General features: G+C 39.9%; 1 protein-coding gene across 1 annotated transcript; it reads left to right on the plus strand.

Annotated features, from left to right (window-relative positions):
- Window positions 1–1927: 1927 nt before the first annotated feature.
- On the plus strand, window positions 1928–7638 carry LOC148041470 (phragmoplastin DRP1E-like). The gene is made up of 16 exons (XM_087679885.1): window positions 1928–2693; window positions 2790–2853; window positions 2940–3044; window positions 3175–3276; window positions 3401–3451; window positions 3540–3601; window positions 3822–3912; window positions 4035–4099; window positions 4494–4688; window positions 4809–4928; window positions 5026–5096; window positions 5872–6097; window positions 6183–6233; window positions 6325–6553; window positions 6635–6774; window positions 7088–7638. Exons 1-16 carry the CDS (start codon window positions 2565–2567, stop codon window positions 7214–7216), a joined length of 1830 nt encoding a protein of 609 aa, XP_087536011.1. The 5' UTR covers window positions 1928–2564; the 3' UTR covers window positions 7217–7638.
- The last annotated feature ends 13788 nt before the right edge of the window (window positions 7639–21426 follow it).

The raw sequence follows: 21426 nt of genomic DNA on the forward strand, positions 1-21426 counted from the left end.
TTGTGTCGTGTATGCACATCTTTATATTGTGAGGAGGAGAATACAAACTAGAAGAGTGACTCCCAAGAGAGGGCCTCTCCTCTACACAAGCATGTTTATATTAACGAAAGAGGATGGTTGGCTGAGGATGTTTATATTAACGAAAGAGGATGGTTGGCATGGTTATGCAACTCTCTTCCTAATAAAATGTTCTAAAATATTGTGACCTCACAACACTAAAGTCTATGCTATGCACTAAACTAATAGTTTAAGTGTAAAGACTAGTGGACATAAGTGTGCTTAACATTTTGACATTGAAATTTGGTTCCTTGTCTTGTGTGTAAAACTCAATTGGCAAGATGGTTGCCTAACTACTAGCCAAATATATGTGGCCATAGAGAGGCACCCTTTTGAGTGTTGATGAGTGTTTAACTAACCTCAGATGGACTGCATAGGATTAGAGCTAGGTTGTGCCAAGCCAAAGAATGCTTGTAGGAGTAGTGTGACATTTCATATAGTGTAGTTGGACCATGTTGAAGAGATGGATTAGAAGTGAGTTGGGACAAAAAAAGGTTGTTGCCAAAATGTTAGACCATTCCTTGCAATTGGTAGGATGATTGCATTGGCATTCTTAAGGATTGATAGGATTTGGTGATGCTCACAAATAATGTTAGCCTTAATGCTAAAACTCCCTTTTTTTGCAAGGGGTTTTTTTACGGGTGTGGGGGAGGGGGGACTCAAGGAAGAAGTTCACATGTGGGTTTCCAATAGGAAATGGTTTTCTAGAGAGTTTTCCATTTTCAAAAGCAAATTGATGACATATGGGGAGTTTTTGAAAACTCCAAAACTCTAGAGAAAATATTAAAATAGATTTTTTTTTTCCAAATTTGGGAAGTTGAAGGTGGGTCTTGAAGCTTTCTCCCAGGAATGGGAAAGGGTATCCTTTGTTGAAACCCCTGTGGGGGGTTTCTAAAATACATTACTTTTTTTCGAATTTGGGAAGGTGAAGGTGAGCCTTGAAGCCTTCTCCCAAAAATTGCAAAGGGCATCCTTTGTAGAAACCTCTCATGTGGAGGGGGGGGGGGGGGGGGGGGGGGGGGGGGGTTTCCAGAAACTAGAAAACTCTCCATGTGACCTTAGGGGGTTTCTAGTCTTTTGAAAAAACCTTTCAAACCGCCTCGCCCCCAAAAAATGTGCATGAGAACATCCCCGAGGGTAAGCGAATCTCACTCGTAGATGGCTTGGGCGAGACCAGCGACCGACTTGTGGTTTGGGGTTTGGGGTTTGTGGTTTGGATTCTTTTACGCAAAAGAGTTTGCGTTCATTTAGGCATGGGCGAAGGCTCTTATCAAGGGTGGTGAGGAGGGCCAATGGAGTGCAGTCACACAACTATTGGTTGGTTTCTACAAAGGGTATCCTTTGTAGAAACCTCTGATGTGGGGGGTTTCTCAATGGAAAGGGGGGGGGGGGGGGGGGGGGGAGGGGGTTTCCAGAAAACTAGAAAATTCTCCATGTGACCTTAGGGGGTTTCTAGTCTTTTGAAAAAACCTTTCAAACCGCCTCGCCCCCAAAAAATGTGCATGAGAACATCCCCGAGGGGAAAGCGAATCTCACTCGTAGATGGCTTGGGCGAGACCCGCGACCGGCTTGTGGTTTGGGGTTTGGGGTTTGTGGTTTGGATTCTTTTATGCAAAAGAGTTTGCGTTCATTTAGGCATGGGCGAAGGCTCTTATCAAGGGTGGTGAGGAGGGCCAATGGAGTGCAGTCACACGACTATCGGTTGGTTCATGAAAAAGGGGGCGAACTGTGGAAGAGAGGTCGGAGGCACCGACGGTGTGGTTGATGGGGGGGGGGGGGGGGGGTGCCACGTGGCGAAAGGAAGCCGTGATGAGTAGATGGGAGGGGGGAATGAGAGGAACGATGGAAGGAGGATGAAGCTACGACGAATTCACGTTACCGCGACAGGTCGTCGGTCCCTGTCGTGATATATTCTCTCTCTTCTCTCTCTCACAGTCGGAACTCCCCCCTTCTGTGCACTTTCCCTCTCCTTTCCTCCACAAACAATGCGCTAATCTTGATTCTTAAATATTTTTCCTTTCCTTCCTCTCTCTTCTCTGTGCCTCCAATCCGCCTCCTTCCTTGAAGCAAAGCCACGAGAGCTTAGCTTCATCTCGAAGCCAGGGAGTCGCAGATCGTCTCTAATCTCAGTGCAGATCTTCTCCCGCTTGGTCCTCCGAGAGAGAGAGAGAGAGAGAGAGAGGGATCGCGAGCTGTAACGTTACCGTTTTGTAACGGGAGCGGGCCAGCATTTCAGGCTCAGATCCGTCTCTCTTCTCAGAACTTTTGTGCTGGAAACATTTTGGCCTTGGATCCATAGCTCGCTCGAGTAGCTCCCTCCCTCCAAATCGGCGGCTGCAGAGAGCATCTTCGGCAGTATTTGATTTCTAGATCTCTCACATTTCGCTCAAGCATCTGCCAGTCACCTTGTTGGAAGTCTTTCTTTCAGAACGCCGTCGAATCTCTCGGCTCAAGTATCTGCCGATCACCGTATTGCCGCCTTTTAGAACGCTGTCGAATCGCTCGCCATGGACAGCTTGATCTCTCTCGTGAACCGGATCCAAAGAGCATGCACTGCTCTTGGTGACTATGGAGGCGATAATGCGCTTCCCACTCTTTGGGAAGCCCTTCCTTCTGTTGCCGTGGTTGGAGGCCAGGTTTATTCACACATCTATCTTACCATTCCCCGTCTTTTTTTTTTCCATCATTGCATGCTGATCTGAATAACTGTTTTTTCGCCTGTTTACCTTCAGAGCTCGGGCAAATCTTCTGTTCTAGAAAGCATCGTCGGACGAGATTTCTTGCCACGAGGCGCAGGTACTTCACAAACAGTATCATGCTGCATGTGAAGCTCTTTAAAGAGCTCCAAAATTCACAACTTGGTGGCATTTGGTTCAATGTAGGTATTGTCACCAGAAGGCCCCTTGTGCTGCAGCTGTATAGAACGGAGAAGGGTTCAGAGTATGCCGAATTCCTCCATCTGCCGAAGAGACGGTTTGCAGATTTTGGTAGGCTTGAATAGCATGTCCGAATGCTTCAAAACAAAAATGCAGACACTGTAAACACCTTCAATTTGGTACGGGGCAGGCTAGTTCAATTTCTGTAGCGTTATATTCTTAAAAGGTTACACTTTTGCAGCTGCTGTGAGGAAGGAGATATCTGATGAAACCGATAGGATGACTGGTCGCAGCAAGCAGATCTCGCCAGTTCCAATCCACCTCAGTATCTATTCTCCTAATGGTGATGCAGGGATACATGCTCTATTATATTTGTTATCCGGTCCTTTAGAAAGCTCATCTAGAGACTGAGCCAAGTCTTCTGTGGTCTATCAATGCTGAGGGTTCTGTTCTTGTCTTCTTGGCAGTTGTAAACTTGACATTGATTGATCTTCCTGGCCTAACAAAGGTTGCTGTTGGTAAGATACTTTACCTGAAAAGCTTTTCAGGTACATCCAAAGTTTCGAAGCACAGTTCTCTGATTGTGATTGTGTGCTTTGATCACAGAGGGGCAACCAGAAAGTATAGTTGCTGACATTGAAAACATGGTTCGCTCGTATGTTGACAATGTATGTGCTCACACTGACTATTGTTCTGTGTAGTAGTGCCTATTGAGCAAGACAGATGAGCTTATCAGTGTAACGCACACATTGATTGAGCTCCCTTTGTGTATCAAATGTCTCATTTGTATATTCATGTGTATGCTTTTTATCATTTCCCAGGGCTGCTTACTCTTGCGACACTGTGTGATGAATCTATAATAGATTAACTCTTCTCCATTGATTGCAGCCAAACTGTATTATACTTGCTATCACTCCTGCAAACCAGGATATTGCCACATCTGATGCGATTAAACTTGCTCGGGAAGTTGATCCCACAGGTGGTTGTATGAGATATATTCTTATTCTTGGTTTCTTTTTGTCTAATTGTCCTCTTTAGACTTGGGTTGTAAGAGAACCATGTTGTTTATTGCTACTTGATGAGCTCTCTTGATGTGTTCAGGCGAAAGAACTTTTGGTGTTTTGACGAAGCTGGATCTCATGGACAAGGGTACCAATGCTGTGGATGTAAGTTTGCCAGGACCTTTTCAAGTCCAAATTGTCTTTTAGATTGCATTGCTGTATTTATGCAAACAAATCTGTGGCATATTTATGCAAACAAATCTGTGGCATATTTATGCAAACAAAAGAGTATTGGTAGCATTAGTGGATGTCTTCTTCTTGTCCCCAACTTATAGTTCTTAAAATCTTCTTTTAGTTTCTATATATGCAAGTGGTAACCGCAAAGAGGAGGTACTTTAGTCTTCAAACTTAATCTTTGGGATCTAAATCCATCATGAGGGTGTATTACTTGATTAATGTGCTTGGAAATGACTATGCCTACGCAAGTATGAGGATTCTGAGTTTTGCACATTTTCTGCACTTACAAGTTAAAACCTGGCTTATTGTGTTTCTGAATCAGACTTTAGAAGGGCGAGCTTACAAACTGCAACACCCATGGGTGGGGGTTGTAAACCGATCTCAAGCAGACATCAACAAAAGTGTAGACATGATTGCAGCAAGACGGAGAGAGCGGGAATATTTTGCAACTAGTCCAGATTATAAACATCTGGCCAGTCGTATGGGATCTGAATATCTGGGCCAGATGCTTTCAAAGGTAAGCGGGTTTTTGTGGCCTATACAACAAGGCAGGAGGGGTGCATGAATCAAGTTTGTCTCTTCTATATAGTGTAGCTTGTTGTACTGAGAACCTGAATAATGGTTTTCCTTGTTGCAGCATCTCGAGTCTGTCATAAAATCTCGTATACCAGGCATTATAATGCTTATAAACAAAGCAATAGATGAACTTGAAGCAGAGTTGCAAAGTCTTGGTAGACCAATTGCTAGTGATGCTGGGGTAAGTCTTCTGCTAGAATGGAGAATAGCACTAGAAGTACTAGTTTTGAAGTTTCCCTTTAAAGTATGCCTTACTAATCTTTATGGAGTGTGTGCAGGGCCAACTGTATGCTATCTTGGAACTTTGCAGAGCATTCGATCATATTTTTAAAGAACATTTGGATGGCGCGTAAGTATGAGATTTGCAGTTATCATCGTCACTTTCCAGATGTGAAGTTTCTATTCTATCATGCAAGATACTAGTTGGATGCATTTTTGTAAGCACTTATGCTTCTAAGTTGAACTTTTGTGCTTAGCCTATGTCAACCTTTCAGTAAATTGGATTTGTCTGTATCTCTTCTACTTGCACTCACAAATAGGTGAAATTTTGAATAGCATTGGGAGATCCTTCTATGTGCACTTATATATTAATAATAATGCATACATTTTGGAATAGTATTGGGAGCTCTGCAGTTCTGCACTCTTATCAGGATAGCCTCAGTTAGTTTGTCACAGCTTCTCTTGAAGTCTCGTAAATTATTTTATGACTTTTCTAGCTGCATCTCCCTTTCACTTATGAGTCTTCTACGTGTACTCACATGTGAATAACTGTCGATAAATTTCTGAATGGTACATTTGGAAGCTCTGTGGTTGTGCACTCTAGGGAAAGAGCAAACGGGGATAGTCTTGGTTATTTTGTCACAGGTTCTCTTGAGGTCTCTCAGATCCTTATAGCTGCTGCTTCCCTTTCACTTATCGGCAGTAGTGGAGTTTCTGATATTGGGTAGCTTAATGGTCTGCACTCATGAGATGGGATATAATTAAGAACTTTTTGGCTGTGTTCTTGGCTTGAGTTGTGTGGAATGATGATTTGGCTGTATCAAATCAATATGTTTTCTGCTTGAGCTGTGTATGGATCATGGACCTTGCTCTGGCCGATTAGCTTATCCTTATCTTGTTAACAGGCGACCAGGAGGTGAGAAAATCTATGCAGTTTTTGACAATCAGTTCCCTGCGGCATTAAAGAAATTGCCCTTCGACAGGCATCTATCTATACAGAATGTTAAGAAACTCATTAGTGAAGCAGATGGTTATCAACCCCATCTGATAGCTCCAGAGCAAGGGTACAGACGTTTGATTGAGGGTTCCTTGACACTGCTGCGAGGCCCTGCAGAGGCTGTCGTTGATGCTGTATGCATGCCAAACTGTATTCTTCTGCTGTGTTTTATGTTTCCTTCCATTATAACTGGTTGGTTAATCCATTATCCTTGTGCAGGTTCATTACATTCTTAAAGAACTTGTTCGAAAGGCAGTTCAAGAGACGCAAGTATGCCTGCGCAATGAAATTGTGTAGCTTAAGATATCGCCTTATGTTCTTCTGGTCTCAAGCAAATGCTTTTATTTTTATTCCCCAACAGGAGTTGAGGCAGTTTCCTACTCTGCAAGCAGAAGTTGCAGCTGCAGCTATTGGAGCTCTGGAAAGATTTCGTGATGACAGCAAAAAGACTGTCTTGAGATTAGTCGACATGGAGAACAGCTACTTGACTGTAGAGTTTTTCAGGAAGCTTCCCCAAGAATTGGAAAAGGGGGGTAATCCTGCAGCATCGTCCATAGACCGTTATGGTGATGCGCACCTCCGCCGCATAGGTAGGATACCTCAGACAATCTTTCATTCCTGTCCTGAGCTGCAGTACAATGATCTAACCATGCTGCATGTTATTATCATAGGATCGAATGTGTCAGCGTATGTAAATATGGTGTGTGAGACGTTGAGGCACTCAATACCGAAAGCTGCTGTGCATTGTCAAGTTCGGGAGGCGAAGAGGACGTTGTTAGATTTCTTCTTTGCAGAACTTGGAAGGAAAGAGGTGAGACCATCTGCTGTGGTTCAATAATGACTTCAAAATTTCCCTGTCAGTCAGGTGGCCATCCAGCACTAAGCTTATTTGTTCATTATGTTTTAAGTAGCATAATATTTTCTGGTAGTCTGCTGGCTGCACAGCACTAACCTGATTTGTTCATTATGCTTCAAATAGGGGAAGCTTAAATTCCCCTAATAGCTCATGCTTCCTCTGTTTGAAACATAATGAGCTATGCTGATAAACAGAGGAAGCATGAGCTATGCTGATAGTCTGCTGGCAGCACAGCACTGAGTTCACTTGTTTACAATGTTTGTAACAGGGCAAGCATCTGGGGAGGCTACTGGATGAAGATCCAGCTGTTATGGAACGCAGAGCTGCTTGTAACAAACGACTCGAGCTTTACAAGAGTGCTCGCAATGAAATCGACTCGGTAGTGTGGGCGAAATAGGGTGGTTGAAGCAAATGGAGGACATAAGCGAGTAGGGATTTCTATTTGATTATTCATTTTGAGTGAACGAGGAGGGGTTTTTGTGAGCTGTCGACGGAAACTTCCAAGATGGAGTGCACGAAGTTACATCAGCCCAACTCATACCGCTCTTGTAACCAATAAAGAGATGTAGTTGGAGCTTGCTCAAGAGACAGATACACAGAGAGACAGAGACAGAGACAGAGACACAGAGAGGTTGGGGGTGGGGGGGGGGTCTCACCACTCTCAATTCGCACGATACATCTTTACTATGCTGGCTTTTCATTTATTATTGGCTCCGCGTTACCAAGCCTGTGAAAGGCTTATTCTATCACACTTTCCTCCTAATTTACGTTATTAATAATTATAAAAATTGAGCATCTCTGTCAGAGTTGCATTTGACACGCTGGGAGTCTAATTTTTGAAGCCTGCACTTGTGAGTTCACAAACCTTAGGTTGCTGATTCCCAGAGTCATAGATCTATTCATGCCCAAAATTAAAAGCAAACAAATGTGATCAACTCTGTGCGTGGTTGGTGTCTCTTTGTATTTCCGTGCGCAACGGGAAGCAAGTTGTCCCTTTGCCCACAATAAAATCAATCATAAACTGTACATGCGCAACAAACAATGTGCTTGGCATGCCATGATGCATTTCTTTAAAATATGGCTGAATTCTTGGATATTACATATAGGTTTTTTAATGATTCAAAACAATCCATTCCTACGATATCTTCGTCTACATAATAAATTTAAAGTAATACATCTTTTAGTGTTACCATATATCTGCCTCTCATTGTTTGTTAATCATGCCTTAGGCAGCAAAGCACTATTAAAGGATTTGTTTCTTAATAAAAGAACTCACATTTCACCCTTCAAGGATTCATAATGAAATAACACGAGGACATGCACATGACGTAAGAAACAATTGTGAAAAACTAGACAATTTCAAGAGATGTTAAATGTCAAGTATTAACAAAGCATCATTAAGGAGTGCTAATGGGGACTTGGCATGGGGCCTCCCTTACCTCTATTGCATGCAACCTGCCAAGAGGAAGAGGAATGATGATGGGAACCTAAGAACCTAAGCTTCGGCAAGAGGACGATGATAGAGGATATGGGTTCTCCATGGACCTGGACTATGCGGCGGTGGCCAAAGGTGCTTCAAAGGATCTGTTTGGGGCTGAGAAAGTGCGTGAGCAGCAACAGGCATACAATGAGCGGCGACGAGCTGAGGTGGTTGCAGTAGGCAAAAGGTGTCTTCCAAGCGAAGGTTGCACTCTTGTTGGATGGAATCAAACAACGCTCTTCCAATCTGTCCTCTGCTGGCGCTGGCCTTTAAGAAAAAAAACGTTTCTTGGTAAGCCTCCTAGTGAGCTAAAGTTTGTACGTTAGTTTTCGAACACCTTACAGGCTGGAGTAGAGCTCCAATTTCATTTTGTGGGGAAAGGTTTTTAACGCTCTTGGCGGGATCTCAGTCTGAATGTGACTGAATATCGGATTCTGTAGTGGGATACTATGGGAACTTGGTTTTTATGTTGGCCATGGAGCCTTGGCTTCTCTTTGGAGAACGTGCTTCCTCATGAATGTCATGCATGGGTTACATTTTAGGAGCTCCCATGGTGGCTTGACGATGCAGCTTGAGTGTTGGCCTTAGCGTTGGGAAAGGTGCTCTATGTGCCAGCCATTGCTACCATTTGTGGAGCACTTGAGCTAGAGCGTCAGGTTTGCATTCTATGGAAAATTGGAGACAGATGTCCCCCTGTGTTAATGTAGCTCAAGACACTAACGGGTTGACATCATTCCTCAAGTCAGTTTTGGCACCTTCCTCCGTGCCAGTTAGCTATGCAAGTAGAGTGGACATTTCGCAAAAGATTGTCATGGCAAGAATAAAGAAACACCAAGTTCAACGATATTTAGGATCTTCCATCAAGAAGGTAAGAAGGATCATGAGACTTTGGAGATACAAGAGAAAGGTGGCCCTACATCGGATATACATTGTAAAAAGAAGGTTGAAGAGGGTGCTCTAGAGTCGAACATGAGTAAGAGTAAACAACAGGGTGCTCAAAACTCTAGACTGTAGCTAAAACCAAAAAGAATGATAAGGAGAACATTGATCCAAGCTTCAAAGGGGCTAACAAATCCAACAAGAAGAGTAAGCTGTTGATCAAATACCTTGCCCACTTGTAGATAGAAATTACTATGTTGTTATTGAGGGAGCCGAAGATATGGAGGATACTTGCTATTGAGATGGAACGAATCTCAAAGGAATTGATTGCTATCCCTTGGAATATCAAGGGCTTGTGCTTAGCTAAGAGGAAGGAGGTGTCATATAGTGTACTTAAGGAGAGAAGGTTGGATATCTTGGTGCTTTAGGAATTCGAAGTTAATGTTGGAGATGCAATCCAAAGAGCTCCACTTGGGTATTGTGCCGTTGTGTTTGGTTGTTAGAGAGGACATGGAGGAGCCATGCTATTTATCAAGGATGTGCTTCATCCCACATAAAGGTGGTGGCTTGCAGAGGATGGTGAGTTGGTAGTTGTGACTATTAAAATGGGCGAGATTGTTCATGTGGGCTTAGTTTATGCATCTAATGTGTTTGGGCGAAGGGAAGCACAATGAGAGTTTTTACAAAAGATGAATGAGGATTCCCCCGTCTTGCACTTGGGGGATTGGAACACAATAGAAGACGAGGGATTGCTCCCATAAAACGTCGTGTATGAGTAAGGACTTTGACAAGTAGCAAGCACTTGTGAGCTCTCATCAACTAAAGGATGTGGTTATTTTTGTCGATTGTCCATGCATCTTTAAATGGCATAATCTCTGGGGGGGAAGCCAAAATGGAGGTCATCTAGGTTAGAGCACATTGCAATCATGATGGATGGTGGCTTGCTCCAAATTGTTGAATCGAGGTTTTAAGTGGTTAATGTGTCATGTTACAAGTAACCTTTAGAGTGGTGCTCCCTAGTGGGTCTAGCAATGACCCACCTCCCTTTAGGATCAACAAGTCCTTGAATTGGTGGAGATTTCTTGGTAGGGCAAAGGTGTGGTGTGAGGCTTGTGATAAGCATGTTGATTGCTTGGAAAGGTCAGCGGCTTGTAATGATTTCCTTGTGAATTTTGCGAAGAGGCATGGGCCAAAACTAGCTAGGACCAAGGGCGATTCATAAGATAAGGCGGCAAGAGTGAAGGGTAATTATCTAGCTACCCTTATCTTTGCCCTAATGACCACATTCTTGTTCGCTTACTGTAGTAGTGTGAAGACTTTCTACTTGAGTAGGGAAAGTACAAAGTGCATGTGGCACAAGTCCAACTCAAGTCTCGATGGGATTGACAAGGGGATATGCATCGTCTTCCTTGTACTTTTAAGGTTCTCAAGTAGAAAGTACAAAGGGAGATGATAGCTTGTATTGTGGACGAGTTGAGAAGGAGGATGATGCAAAATGAGGATATAATGGAGACATTTCACAAACATTTGTCATCCATAGTTGGTACTAAATTTGTGTAGCCTCTAGACAACACAGAGAGACCAGCTAAACTATTTGAAGGCTATTTGGGTTGTTATTTGGTTGGGGTGGTGGATCAAGTTTGCACCTTTCTTTGTTGGTGAGGTTTCCTTTGCATTACACTCCATGAAAGAAGGAAAATCTCCTAATGGATCTCACGGAATTTGTTAATGGGTGCTTTAGGATGCATGCAGTGCTTGGAGGGTTCAATAAGGGCACGATAAAACTCATTCACCAAGTCTAAAGCCAAGCTCAAGGTGGGCCAATGGCAGCCTCTCACAATGCTCGTTGTGGCATATAAGGTTCTAGCAGCTGTTGGTCTTGTGTACCGAAACAATCCTCTCTAGAGTAGTACATCCCAAACAATATGGATTTATCTACTGCAGGATAATTCAAGACACCATTAGTAAGTGCATTCGCACCATTGATTGGGCTCCTTGTAGTGGACAAAAGTGCATGGTGGTCAACATGGACCTTGATAAGGCCTATGATCAAGTCAATTGGAGGTTTATTTTAGTAGTGCTACAAGTTCTAGGTTTTGGTACCAAATTCATAGGCATGGTGTCCACACTGTTCATAAATGTTCAACATGCATTTGTGTTAATGGTGAGGTGTCAGCTGGTTTCCCCCTTAAGCGTTTAAGGTGGCAGGGGTGCTCCCTTTCCCAACTGCTATTTGCATTAGTTTTTGATCTAGTGCTTTGAAAGATTGACTGGTTAATCCAAAAAAGTAGCCTAGGTCCCTAGTTCTCACTAATGTACTCCCAATTTTTTGTGGATAAAACAAATTTATTGGCTACTGAAAAAAAGAATTTGAGTATCCTGTTGGGAGTGTTTTAGAACTTCTCTACAGTTTCTGGCTCTCAAGTAAGCTTAGTTAAAATCGAGCTTCTCTACATTGGGTTTGATGACCCAACGCAGTGGGTAGAGTCTTACGGCTTTAAGATAATTGCCAAGGGGCAAGTCTTTTGGTACCTAGACTATCAACTAGGGTTGGGTGTGACAGGCCTCTAGAAGTTTGAGTTGTTTATGACCAGAGTCGAAAGCAAGAAGAGGAAATGGAGACTGCATGTGGTCTCTTTGCTAGACAAGATAATCATCATGGACTCTATGTTGGTCTCCTCGATTGTTTTTATTGCCAAGATTTTGGTCTTCAATGTTGGGGCATGATCTTCCATTCCTTTCTATGGCAATCTGGTGATTGACATGCATAGCATGCCATTTTGTGGGAAGTGGTAACTGTGGATAAGCTTGAGGGGGATGGTCATCCCTATCCTTAAAGAGAAGGCCCCAAGACTCTTATTGAGTCTAGGTAGGAGGCTTTCGGAGGATCGGCAATGGATGCTGATGATTAAACGTTGGACGAAACACAATAGACTACCTAGTGGCCTTTGGGATGGCATTTGATGGCAAGATGTACTTCCGGCATAGCAAGTCAAGATCAAAGTCTCATAGTTTGAGATAGCTAGGTGCCTAGTCAAGGCTTGGAGAGCCTACCTTAAAGATACAAAATGGATTAGAAATATGGAGGGAAAGGGTGATGACTCCTTGGGGCAAGTCATATGGACTTTTGGGGGAGCATATGAAGATAATTTTGTTCCTATCTATAGGTGTCCTAAGATTTCAAGAGGTCTTTTCAACAAGGGTATTAGGAGGTGGATGGAAATATGGGTTAGTAAGCAACTATGTCTCCCTTTGTTGGAAGAAGTGACCCATAGATGGCAACAATTGTTTGACCGTGGAGCTAATTGGATGAAAGAAGTGCATGAGAGAAAGACACATGATTGGCCCATAGCCCCCTTCCTGAGAACCTATCATCCATTCGAGTCAATGGCCATGAAGAAAAGGAAATACTTGTGGGATGAAACCAAGAGGAAAGACTTTGAGTGTTATGAAGGTAGACACACATTTAGACTTGCCAGACATTGGAAGAAATATTACCCTTAGGTCAAACTCAAAACATGGAAGAAGAGGGTGAGGAGGTTCTAGAGATGGACTCTTGCTACGAGATTGAATTTTTATGTTGGGAGGATCCTGTTGAATAAATTTTCAAGTGGGGAAAGATTGGCAAAGGCCAAAAGCATTTCTCCCATGTGCCCTTTGTGCAATAGGGAGGAAGAGACATTGCTACACCTATTGTGGAATTGTATTGAGATCACATCTCTTTGGAGGGAGCTAAAAACCTAGGTGGATAGGGCGGGCTTCCACAGGGTTCTCTCTCCGAAAATGGGGTTGAGGGTAAATTGACTGAAGTGTCTTTGGCAATGTGGGATGTGATTCGTGCTGGTCGCATTTGCTTCATGTGAAATTTCAAGTATAGCAAGATATTCTAGGCGTTTAAAAGATACTATGGGTTGGATGTGGTCAAATGTTGGCAAGAATTTTTGGATGTTTTTGGGGGCACTTGGGAAAAATGATAGAATGTTTAAAGCCTTTTTCAAGGCTATGAAGGCTAATACCTAGGCTATGACTTATCTCCACCACTGTGCTTGATGTAAATATTCTTATTCTTAATATAAACACACATTATTTTTTTAAAAAAAGATGTTAAAAGCCCTACTTTATCCTCAAATTAATCACCTAAAGAACTCATAACATACTATTTGTAACATTGGTATCAAAAACTCTCAAATAATGCCAATGGGGTCGTGGCATAGCGGTTTGGATGTGGGTTGAGTTATGGGGGTGTGTGAGTTCAAACCCTGCACATCACATCCCAAAGGCATAATAGAATATCTAATCGCTTCTAAAAACCCACAAATAATGTCAATATGCACATTTTAAAATCAAAACCTTATGAAAACTTGCTCTTTCACATCCCAAAGGCATAATAGAATATCTATTTGCTTCTAAAAACTCACAAATAATGTCAATATGCACATTTTAAAATCAAAACCTTATCAATGTGAGGCCTTTTGAGAGTTATTCCCATTTTCTTACGTACTCAAAATCAAACTACCTATCCTCATAAAAGCTCTATCATTCTTTGGACTAATATTGCTTTGACATGTTTTGAGTTGAGAGTATATAGCCCTTGAACCTTAGGAAAATATTAATTACCTATTAAGCATCTCATTCAATCATGTAGTACAACATGTAACCTAAGCAATTGGATTGGTTGTAGTTCCTTTCCTTTGACATTGAGGATATACACATAGGAACAAGATCCTATCCAATCCATTTGTTGGCATCATTTGAGTTAGACTTGTTGGCACCAATATAAAGACTATATAGAGGGTTTAGAATTCACCAAAGAGAGTCCAACATCAAGAGCCATCTCAATGTCAATGTGAAAACTCAATGTGCTATGTCCTTGTGTATGTGCACACCACATGATCATGTGACATCCTCACTTCTCTCCCATTCACAATAAAGTACAATAATACTTGTCAAAGTAATCGAAGTGTTGCAACACTTCCCAACTTTATCTCATTTCTCTAAATGCATATTATATATTGTCTTTATTAAGCATGCCATTGGCTTTAATATGTGTTGGTTTAGATGCAGATGTCCCCAAAACTAGTGCATTATTCACATTATGGTGTACCCATTAGCATCACCCCAAATCTACCTTATCTTGCCTCCTCATCAAGGCCATTAAATCCATTATCAAGAAAAGTTGAATACAAAAGAGGAACACTTCCACATTAAAGGGAACAATGTGTTATATTGATAGATTTGCATTAATATGATTTGACAACATGTTTGTAGGATAAGAATGGTTCGTAAGCCAAGTGTGAGCTTCCTCCAAAGTTGGTCAATGCATTGGTGGCTTTGATATCATCCATTTGTAGTGGTGAAAACTACAATTAGAAAAGAAAATTGATTTGCATTAACGGATATGATGTTACAACATATTTTTAGGCAAATAAATGTTTGTAAGCAAAGTATGAGTGTCCTCCAAAGTTGGTCAATGCATTGGCGGCTTTGATATTGTCCATCTGTAGTGGTGAAAACTATAGTCAGTGAAGAAAATACATCTTTGAAAGGGAGTATATTCATCTTTTTTCATTCTACCCATAGAATAATTAATCCACTATTAGAGGAAACATATATTAACCTCCTTGTGAGGCCATGGCAACTAGAAAACAAATGCCTACAATGAAATTAAAGGTATATTGACAAGGAATAATGTAATAGACATCAAGGAAAAAATAAACATCAATACAAAATCCTCATGAAAAGTAAAAAGAAGATTACACACTAAAAAGACTACTACTAGGTAAAGCTAATAGAAACTTATTTTCAAGTGAAGGTACTATGTGCACGAAAAACTAGCTATAGGTAATAGTATCTAGCTTGGATCAAGTTAGCTTTAGCTTAAATTGACTTTTGATATTAGCAAAGTTATAACTAAACTTTGATAAAACATAAAATTCACTAATGTACAGTATTGTACAAAACTAAGGCACATCCAATATGTAGGCTAAAATTTGGAGTATGGATTCATATTGATATCCCTTTTTGGATTTATACCATTTTGTACACTTGCCACTCAAATACACAAAACACTAGCCCATGACACTTAAAGACTATTGAAATGAAGGAAAGGGCTATCGACACCAAGAAAATGGTGCAATTTCATGTAAACAACAATTTCAATTGTAGTATACATAGGTTTCTCTTCACAAATCACACATCTTGCATGTACTCATGTGGAGATAACCATACACGAATAGTCTAATTGATGTAGAAGCATAGCTTGTTGCAAATATATTGAATATTGTATTACTTAGAATCACCAATCATATGGATTGATATACATTGCCTTATAGCTTGGGCCTAGGATTTCATTGTTTCATTTACAAAACTTATCTTGGATTGGCTACCCAAACATCCTTTCTATAAATTGTACCATTTTGTATAGCTACCACTCAACTACACCAAAAACCAATGCTGGTAGACTATTGCAGCGAGGAAAGTGGTAGAAGTACTAAGAAAATGGTGCTATTACATGGATGTGTAACAATTCCAACGATAGTGTACGTGGATTTTGCCTCATAAAATCAGACAACTTGCTTGGACTCACATGAAGATAGCCCTACATGAATATGTCTAATCGATGTTGAAACATTGCTTGTCACAGATACAATGAAGATTGTATTGCTTATGAACATTTTTATAGAGTGCCATATGTTTGTCTTGCATAGCCTAGCCCTTGAATATCTTGTCAATTGGAGATGAAGCTAGAATAGTAGAAGAGAAAGCATATGTAAGAGATCAACACCAATGCAAGACCAATATTTGAATAGTGACAACAACACAAATCCTTGCTTTAATTTTGGGCTTTCTTGTAGCTTTGGATTCATCTATCAAGATCTATAAGGTTACAAGTTCTTGGCTAGAGATCACTGCCATATAAGAGCTATACATCTAAGGTATACTCCCTTTTGTTACTCCATGGTTATTATGAGCTTATTTTCTTCTCGTATCCTCCGATACTTCTTTGACAAGGTAGACACCACCCTTTGATTTGAAATCAGAGTTTGGTAAGACCCACTATCTATCATGTTAGAAGGTATATTGTAGTTATATTAATGATTTAAATGTGAAGCATGGAAAATGAACAATGCAATCTCATGCCAAAGGCACAAACCTTTTCATATATCACCCACCATAGAATATGAAAACAACACCATCTCCAGTCTCATCCCCACAAAGCCGTGCAATATAGATTGATAGTTCAACTCGTTGCCTTTGACCTAGCACAAATATTTCTTACTAACATACCACTAGCAATGAAAATACATAAGCTACCCACTCATGTTGGTTTGTTGCATGTCCAATTAAGATTGTTCAAACATGGGCTACCCAATCATTCATTGTGTGTCCAACTAAGAACATTTATATCTCTCATGCATTGAGGCTATCTTATGTAATTGATGTGATCCATTACACAAGCATACAAGGCACAATTTATGAAAAAATATTCTATGATGCTATGAATCTAATGATAAAACATTGTGCATTTTAATCTTTTGAACATGTGATAAAGTGATTAACATAGTCGTTAGTGTTGAGATGGCAAACTTAACACATGCGGACATTGATAATGGACCACTTGGCTAGCATATTTACACTTAGCACGTCGGTGGTCCATTATGATCCTCACATCCCATTGATTCATCACTTATTATATTTGGTTAGTTACACCTATCTACAAGTGGTATAGTTATAGTGCTAGCTGATCAATATAGTCTGTTATGCATTGTTTGACCTAGCATGCCACTTTTCTTTATGCTATATCTTATCTATACTTTGTATTTGAGTGAGTTTCCTCTTGTATGCGTCATGTATATTCGACTTTGTATTTGAATGAGTTTCCTCTTGTATGTATTATGTATATTCGACATAGCAACTTAAACAAGTTCCCCCACCATAAGATTCGTGACATAGTACTAGAGATGCACCACTGAGAGAGGTCAATTTTGGATGTTGAAGTAAAGGAGAAGGAGCAAGGATTTGAGCAAGCAAGCAATGGTAAAAAGCTCTCCCATTCTCTCACTCTTTCCTTGGATAACACATGTGGAGATACCAAAACATGGCAGAGTGAAAATCTCAGATTGTTTTGAGATTTGTTATGCAAGTAGAACGGTATATGTTCTACAAGTAAAAGCTCATTATTAGATATACATGTTACATATTTCAAGTCTGTAAGTTATGGTGTGTTTGTTAGGAAGCAAACACAAGGTTTATCTATGCAAAGAAGTTGCAGAGATTATATGTATTATTGAGTTGTGAGTAAAATAGATTACCTAGTTTATTGTTGTGCACTTCTTGTGAAAGGTTGTTATAGAAGGCTTGCTTGTTATGTGGTACTTAGTTTTGTTATAATAGATGAGAAGAATGAAAATCCTATTATTGAAAAGCTAGACAAAATCAACTGCATATCATGGAAGTTTTATATGATAAAACTTCCTTATTGAATAAGGCATTTACAAGTTTCTATCATGTGAAGAAAAGGAATCAGAGCTAAGTGATCCTATGAATGTAGAATAATTAAATGTATGGAAAGAATGGAATGCAAAAGATAAAAAGTGATGTATTGGTTATCTATAGTCATTGAAAATACTATGGTAAGGTATATGTATATTAGAAATATAAAGAGTTCACATGCAGCTTTGATCACCTTCAAAAATATGTTCTTAGTAAGTACAAAGGCATGGAAAATTCAACACATGCAAGAGTCGAATACTTTGAAGAAAGAAAATATGTTTGTAAATGAGCATGGTTTGAAAGTGAGGAGCATTCATATGCTTATCACCTATTGATACAATGCTAGATAATGATGATTTTCTCTATTGATACAATGCTAGATAATAATGATACACCTATTGATACAATAATGATACACCTATTGATACAATATTGATACACCTATTGATACACTAGTTAATTCGACCTTAGATACTTTAACCTTTTTAGTTGCATGCATTGCATGAGCCTAAATCTTTGCTTTGCTTCCAAAAATACCAATTCTTGGAGCCTTTTCAATTTGTAGCCCAAAAATGGTAGCTTCCACAATCACATGCACATTCTTGGTAGCCAAATCATCAAGTTTTTTCTACATCCCACCTTTCTAAATCTTGGGTTGAGTGGAAGACATGTCTTCCTTGAATGAATATTTCCCTCTTTCCAAAAAATTAGATTTCTTTCTAGTGCATCTTCATACAAATTACACTCTTGCCAAACATGCGAAGGGCTATCACACCATATGGATCAGTAAACAAACCCCTCTCTAATCGAAGCCTTAAGGGCTACAGCCTGCTCATGATCATCTAGTATCGCAACCTTGAGCTACAATTCATGCATCCTTGTTGCTAGTGTTGTTGCTACAACTGCAAATACATATTCAATGTATGTATTAATTTTCTTATCTGATCAAATGCTCCTATAGAAGAACCTGAAGTATCACCCATCCTATAACCCTTCTAACATCATTTATGTCAGGTTCACCAAATGTCGGGGTATATTTAGTTGAAGGCCTTAATCATGTGAACTTGAAGAGAAGAGGTGCACAGAATAAGGATATGATATTTTAAGAAGAAAGAAGAGAGACTTAATTTAAGATCCACGAATCACCCTATGAATCTATAGAGAAACCTTAGATTGAATCCTTAGTCAATAGATAAGAATCCTATGTTTTGGGACAATAGCCCAATCTACGTGAGACGATGGCTTAAATGAAACCCTGATAATGAAAAAATATCTACTATACATAAGCTTCAATCCAATGAATAAACTCCATATGTCATTAAAAAACCCAAGATACATGTAGTAACTATCAAATACCATCAACCAAGAAGACTTCCACTAATAGTATGTATAGAAATCAAGGAAAAACCTTTGATATCTTCAAGCTCTAATTTCAATCATGTTCTCTATATATTTGTAGCAATAAAAAAGAGTCTTTCACTATCCAAGATGCATTCAAAATCAATCCTTTACATACTCCAAGCATATGCCCAAGGCATACATAGACATATATGGTTCCTATAAGTGGTTCAATACCCTGTAGAGATTAAGGAAGAAATATTATAGTAGTAATATATTGTTTATAACAATATAAAACTATCTTAATCAATCCAAATCAGTCCCAGATTCACTCATTAACTCCTCTTGATAAGCACCAAGCTTCTGCCAAGCATACGTAAGAAGAGGCTTCTTGTACGTGACCTGGGTGCACTTAGAAGTACGTTGAATTTTATTACATCAGTTATTCACTACTATGAACAACATACATGCTCTATTCTTGCCTATGAGATCAAGCTATGAACTCCTCTAAAAACTTATGTTGTGTTTGTGCTTTTCTTATACTCTATGTCTTGCCTAAGTATAGCTCTTCCCTTTCCTTCTTCAAGCCTTGCTTGTTCATGCATAAGCTTCTCCCTTCTCTCCCCTTTGTTTGCACTATCCTACTCCTCCCTTTACTCATATTTTTTCTCAAAGCAACATCCTCTTACATTTTCTTGTTTTTCTTTGAATTCCCCCATAAGGCTTTATTAAGCATACCACTACTTACCTCCAAAGTTCCCAACTCCCGATCACAAGTAGACTTTATTTTCTCCAAGTTCTAGCACGAGTTACTACTTTTCCCTCTTCATGAGAATCCAGTTCATGCATAGGTAAGTCACCACTTGGGAGGATCAATAGTGTTGTACTTGGGTACATAGATACAAACTATGCATGAAGCGTCAACAACAAAAAGTCAACCAAAATATTTACTTTGTATGGTGATATAATCTCATGGATGACATATTTGTAGAAATATGCTATATTATATACCACTAAGGCCAAGTATATAGCAATCATAGAGGCATGTATATACCAATCATAAAGAAGCTATAGGGCTTACTGGTCTAGTGGAAAATTTGGGCCTTTGAAAAGACATGCCATTGTTACAAATTGATAGCTAAAGTGCCATTATGCTAGCAAAGAATTTTGTGTTGCATGCAAAGACCAAGCATATAGAACTTCATTCATTAGCTACTTGAGGACAAGTGCATTGGGCTAGTCAAAGTGCATATAGATAAAAGCCCTATATACTTTTTCCACTAAGAGTTCACCCTTTAAGAAGTTTGCACACTACTAAGAGTTGATGGGGATTAGGTTAGGTTAGCTCACATATTCTTTTGTTGTTCTACCTCTGTTAAAGGCACACTGTCAGTGGGCTCTCATGATGATAGAGCTCCCATTTCACTAAAATAGGAAATTCCATACACATAGAGTCTAAACAAAATGGACCTACTCATAACACAAGAAATAAAAAAAGTCAAGGCTAAAGGCCCTATCTCTTGCCTTCTCAAAACTTGGGTTTCCATTTAGATAGCAGGAAATGCAGTTGAACTAACAAAGTGGTAGACCTAGAAGAAAATGTCTTCTAAACTTAGGCTATTACTTCGCCCATTACTGATTCAATCAAAAAGAGAGGAATCTATCTGGCTAAACTTCTTACTCCAAAGCTAGCCATTGGCTCATTAAAAATCGAGGAACAACCCCACATGAAGAAGTGAGAATGAGATGGAACTTGCCAAAGGAAACTATACCCTACTAGGAGGCGGTCACACCCCATCTTGAAGGATTCTGCTTGTTGCAATACATTACAGTGAAACACCCCCTTCTAGCCTCTCATCTCTTAACCTAAAGCAAGGAAAAATAGGATTATGTTCTAATGGAAAATATGAACATTGATAAACTTCAAAAAAGCACAAGAACAAGAACTACAATCTAATCCATCTAGTTTCACCTAATACACCAAAATGTGGCTTCTCCCGCTACAGCAATTCATGGGACATGCTTTGATCGCATGTATTCAAATATTCCTCCACTCACCTCCATAAAATTTCACCATTATTGAATGACTTAATTGTCCCCATTACCATTGCTACTACATGCCCAAGGCATATGGCATTGTTCGTCATTTTTTTCATCGTTTGTTCTTCATGGCTCACCAAAGACTAGACCATTATATTCATTCTTGGGGATTTCCCATTTTTGTCCTACTACAAATAAGACATATGCACAACATGCACCTCATTGATCAAGTCTAAGGTCAATAAAGATTAATCTTTAACCACTTAGACAATATTATTTGATTGACCCTAAGTGAGTTTAAATCCTCCTTTTTATGTGTTTTTACTAAGTTTTTGTCATTTGCCTCAAATAAATCGATTGGTTACAATCATTACTCT

Source organism: Lygodium microphyllum, chromosome 1 (assembly GCF_053477565.2).
Source record: "Lygodium microphyllum isolate KBCC chromosome 1, Lygodium_microphyllum_v1.1.10, whole genome shotgun sequence".
Lineage (NCBI taxonomy): Eukaryota > Viridiplantae > Streptophyta > Polypodiopsida > Schizaeales > Lygodiaceae > Lygodium > Lygodium microphyllum.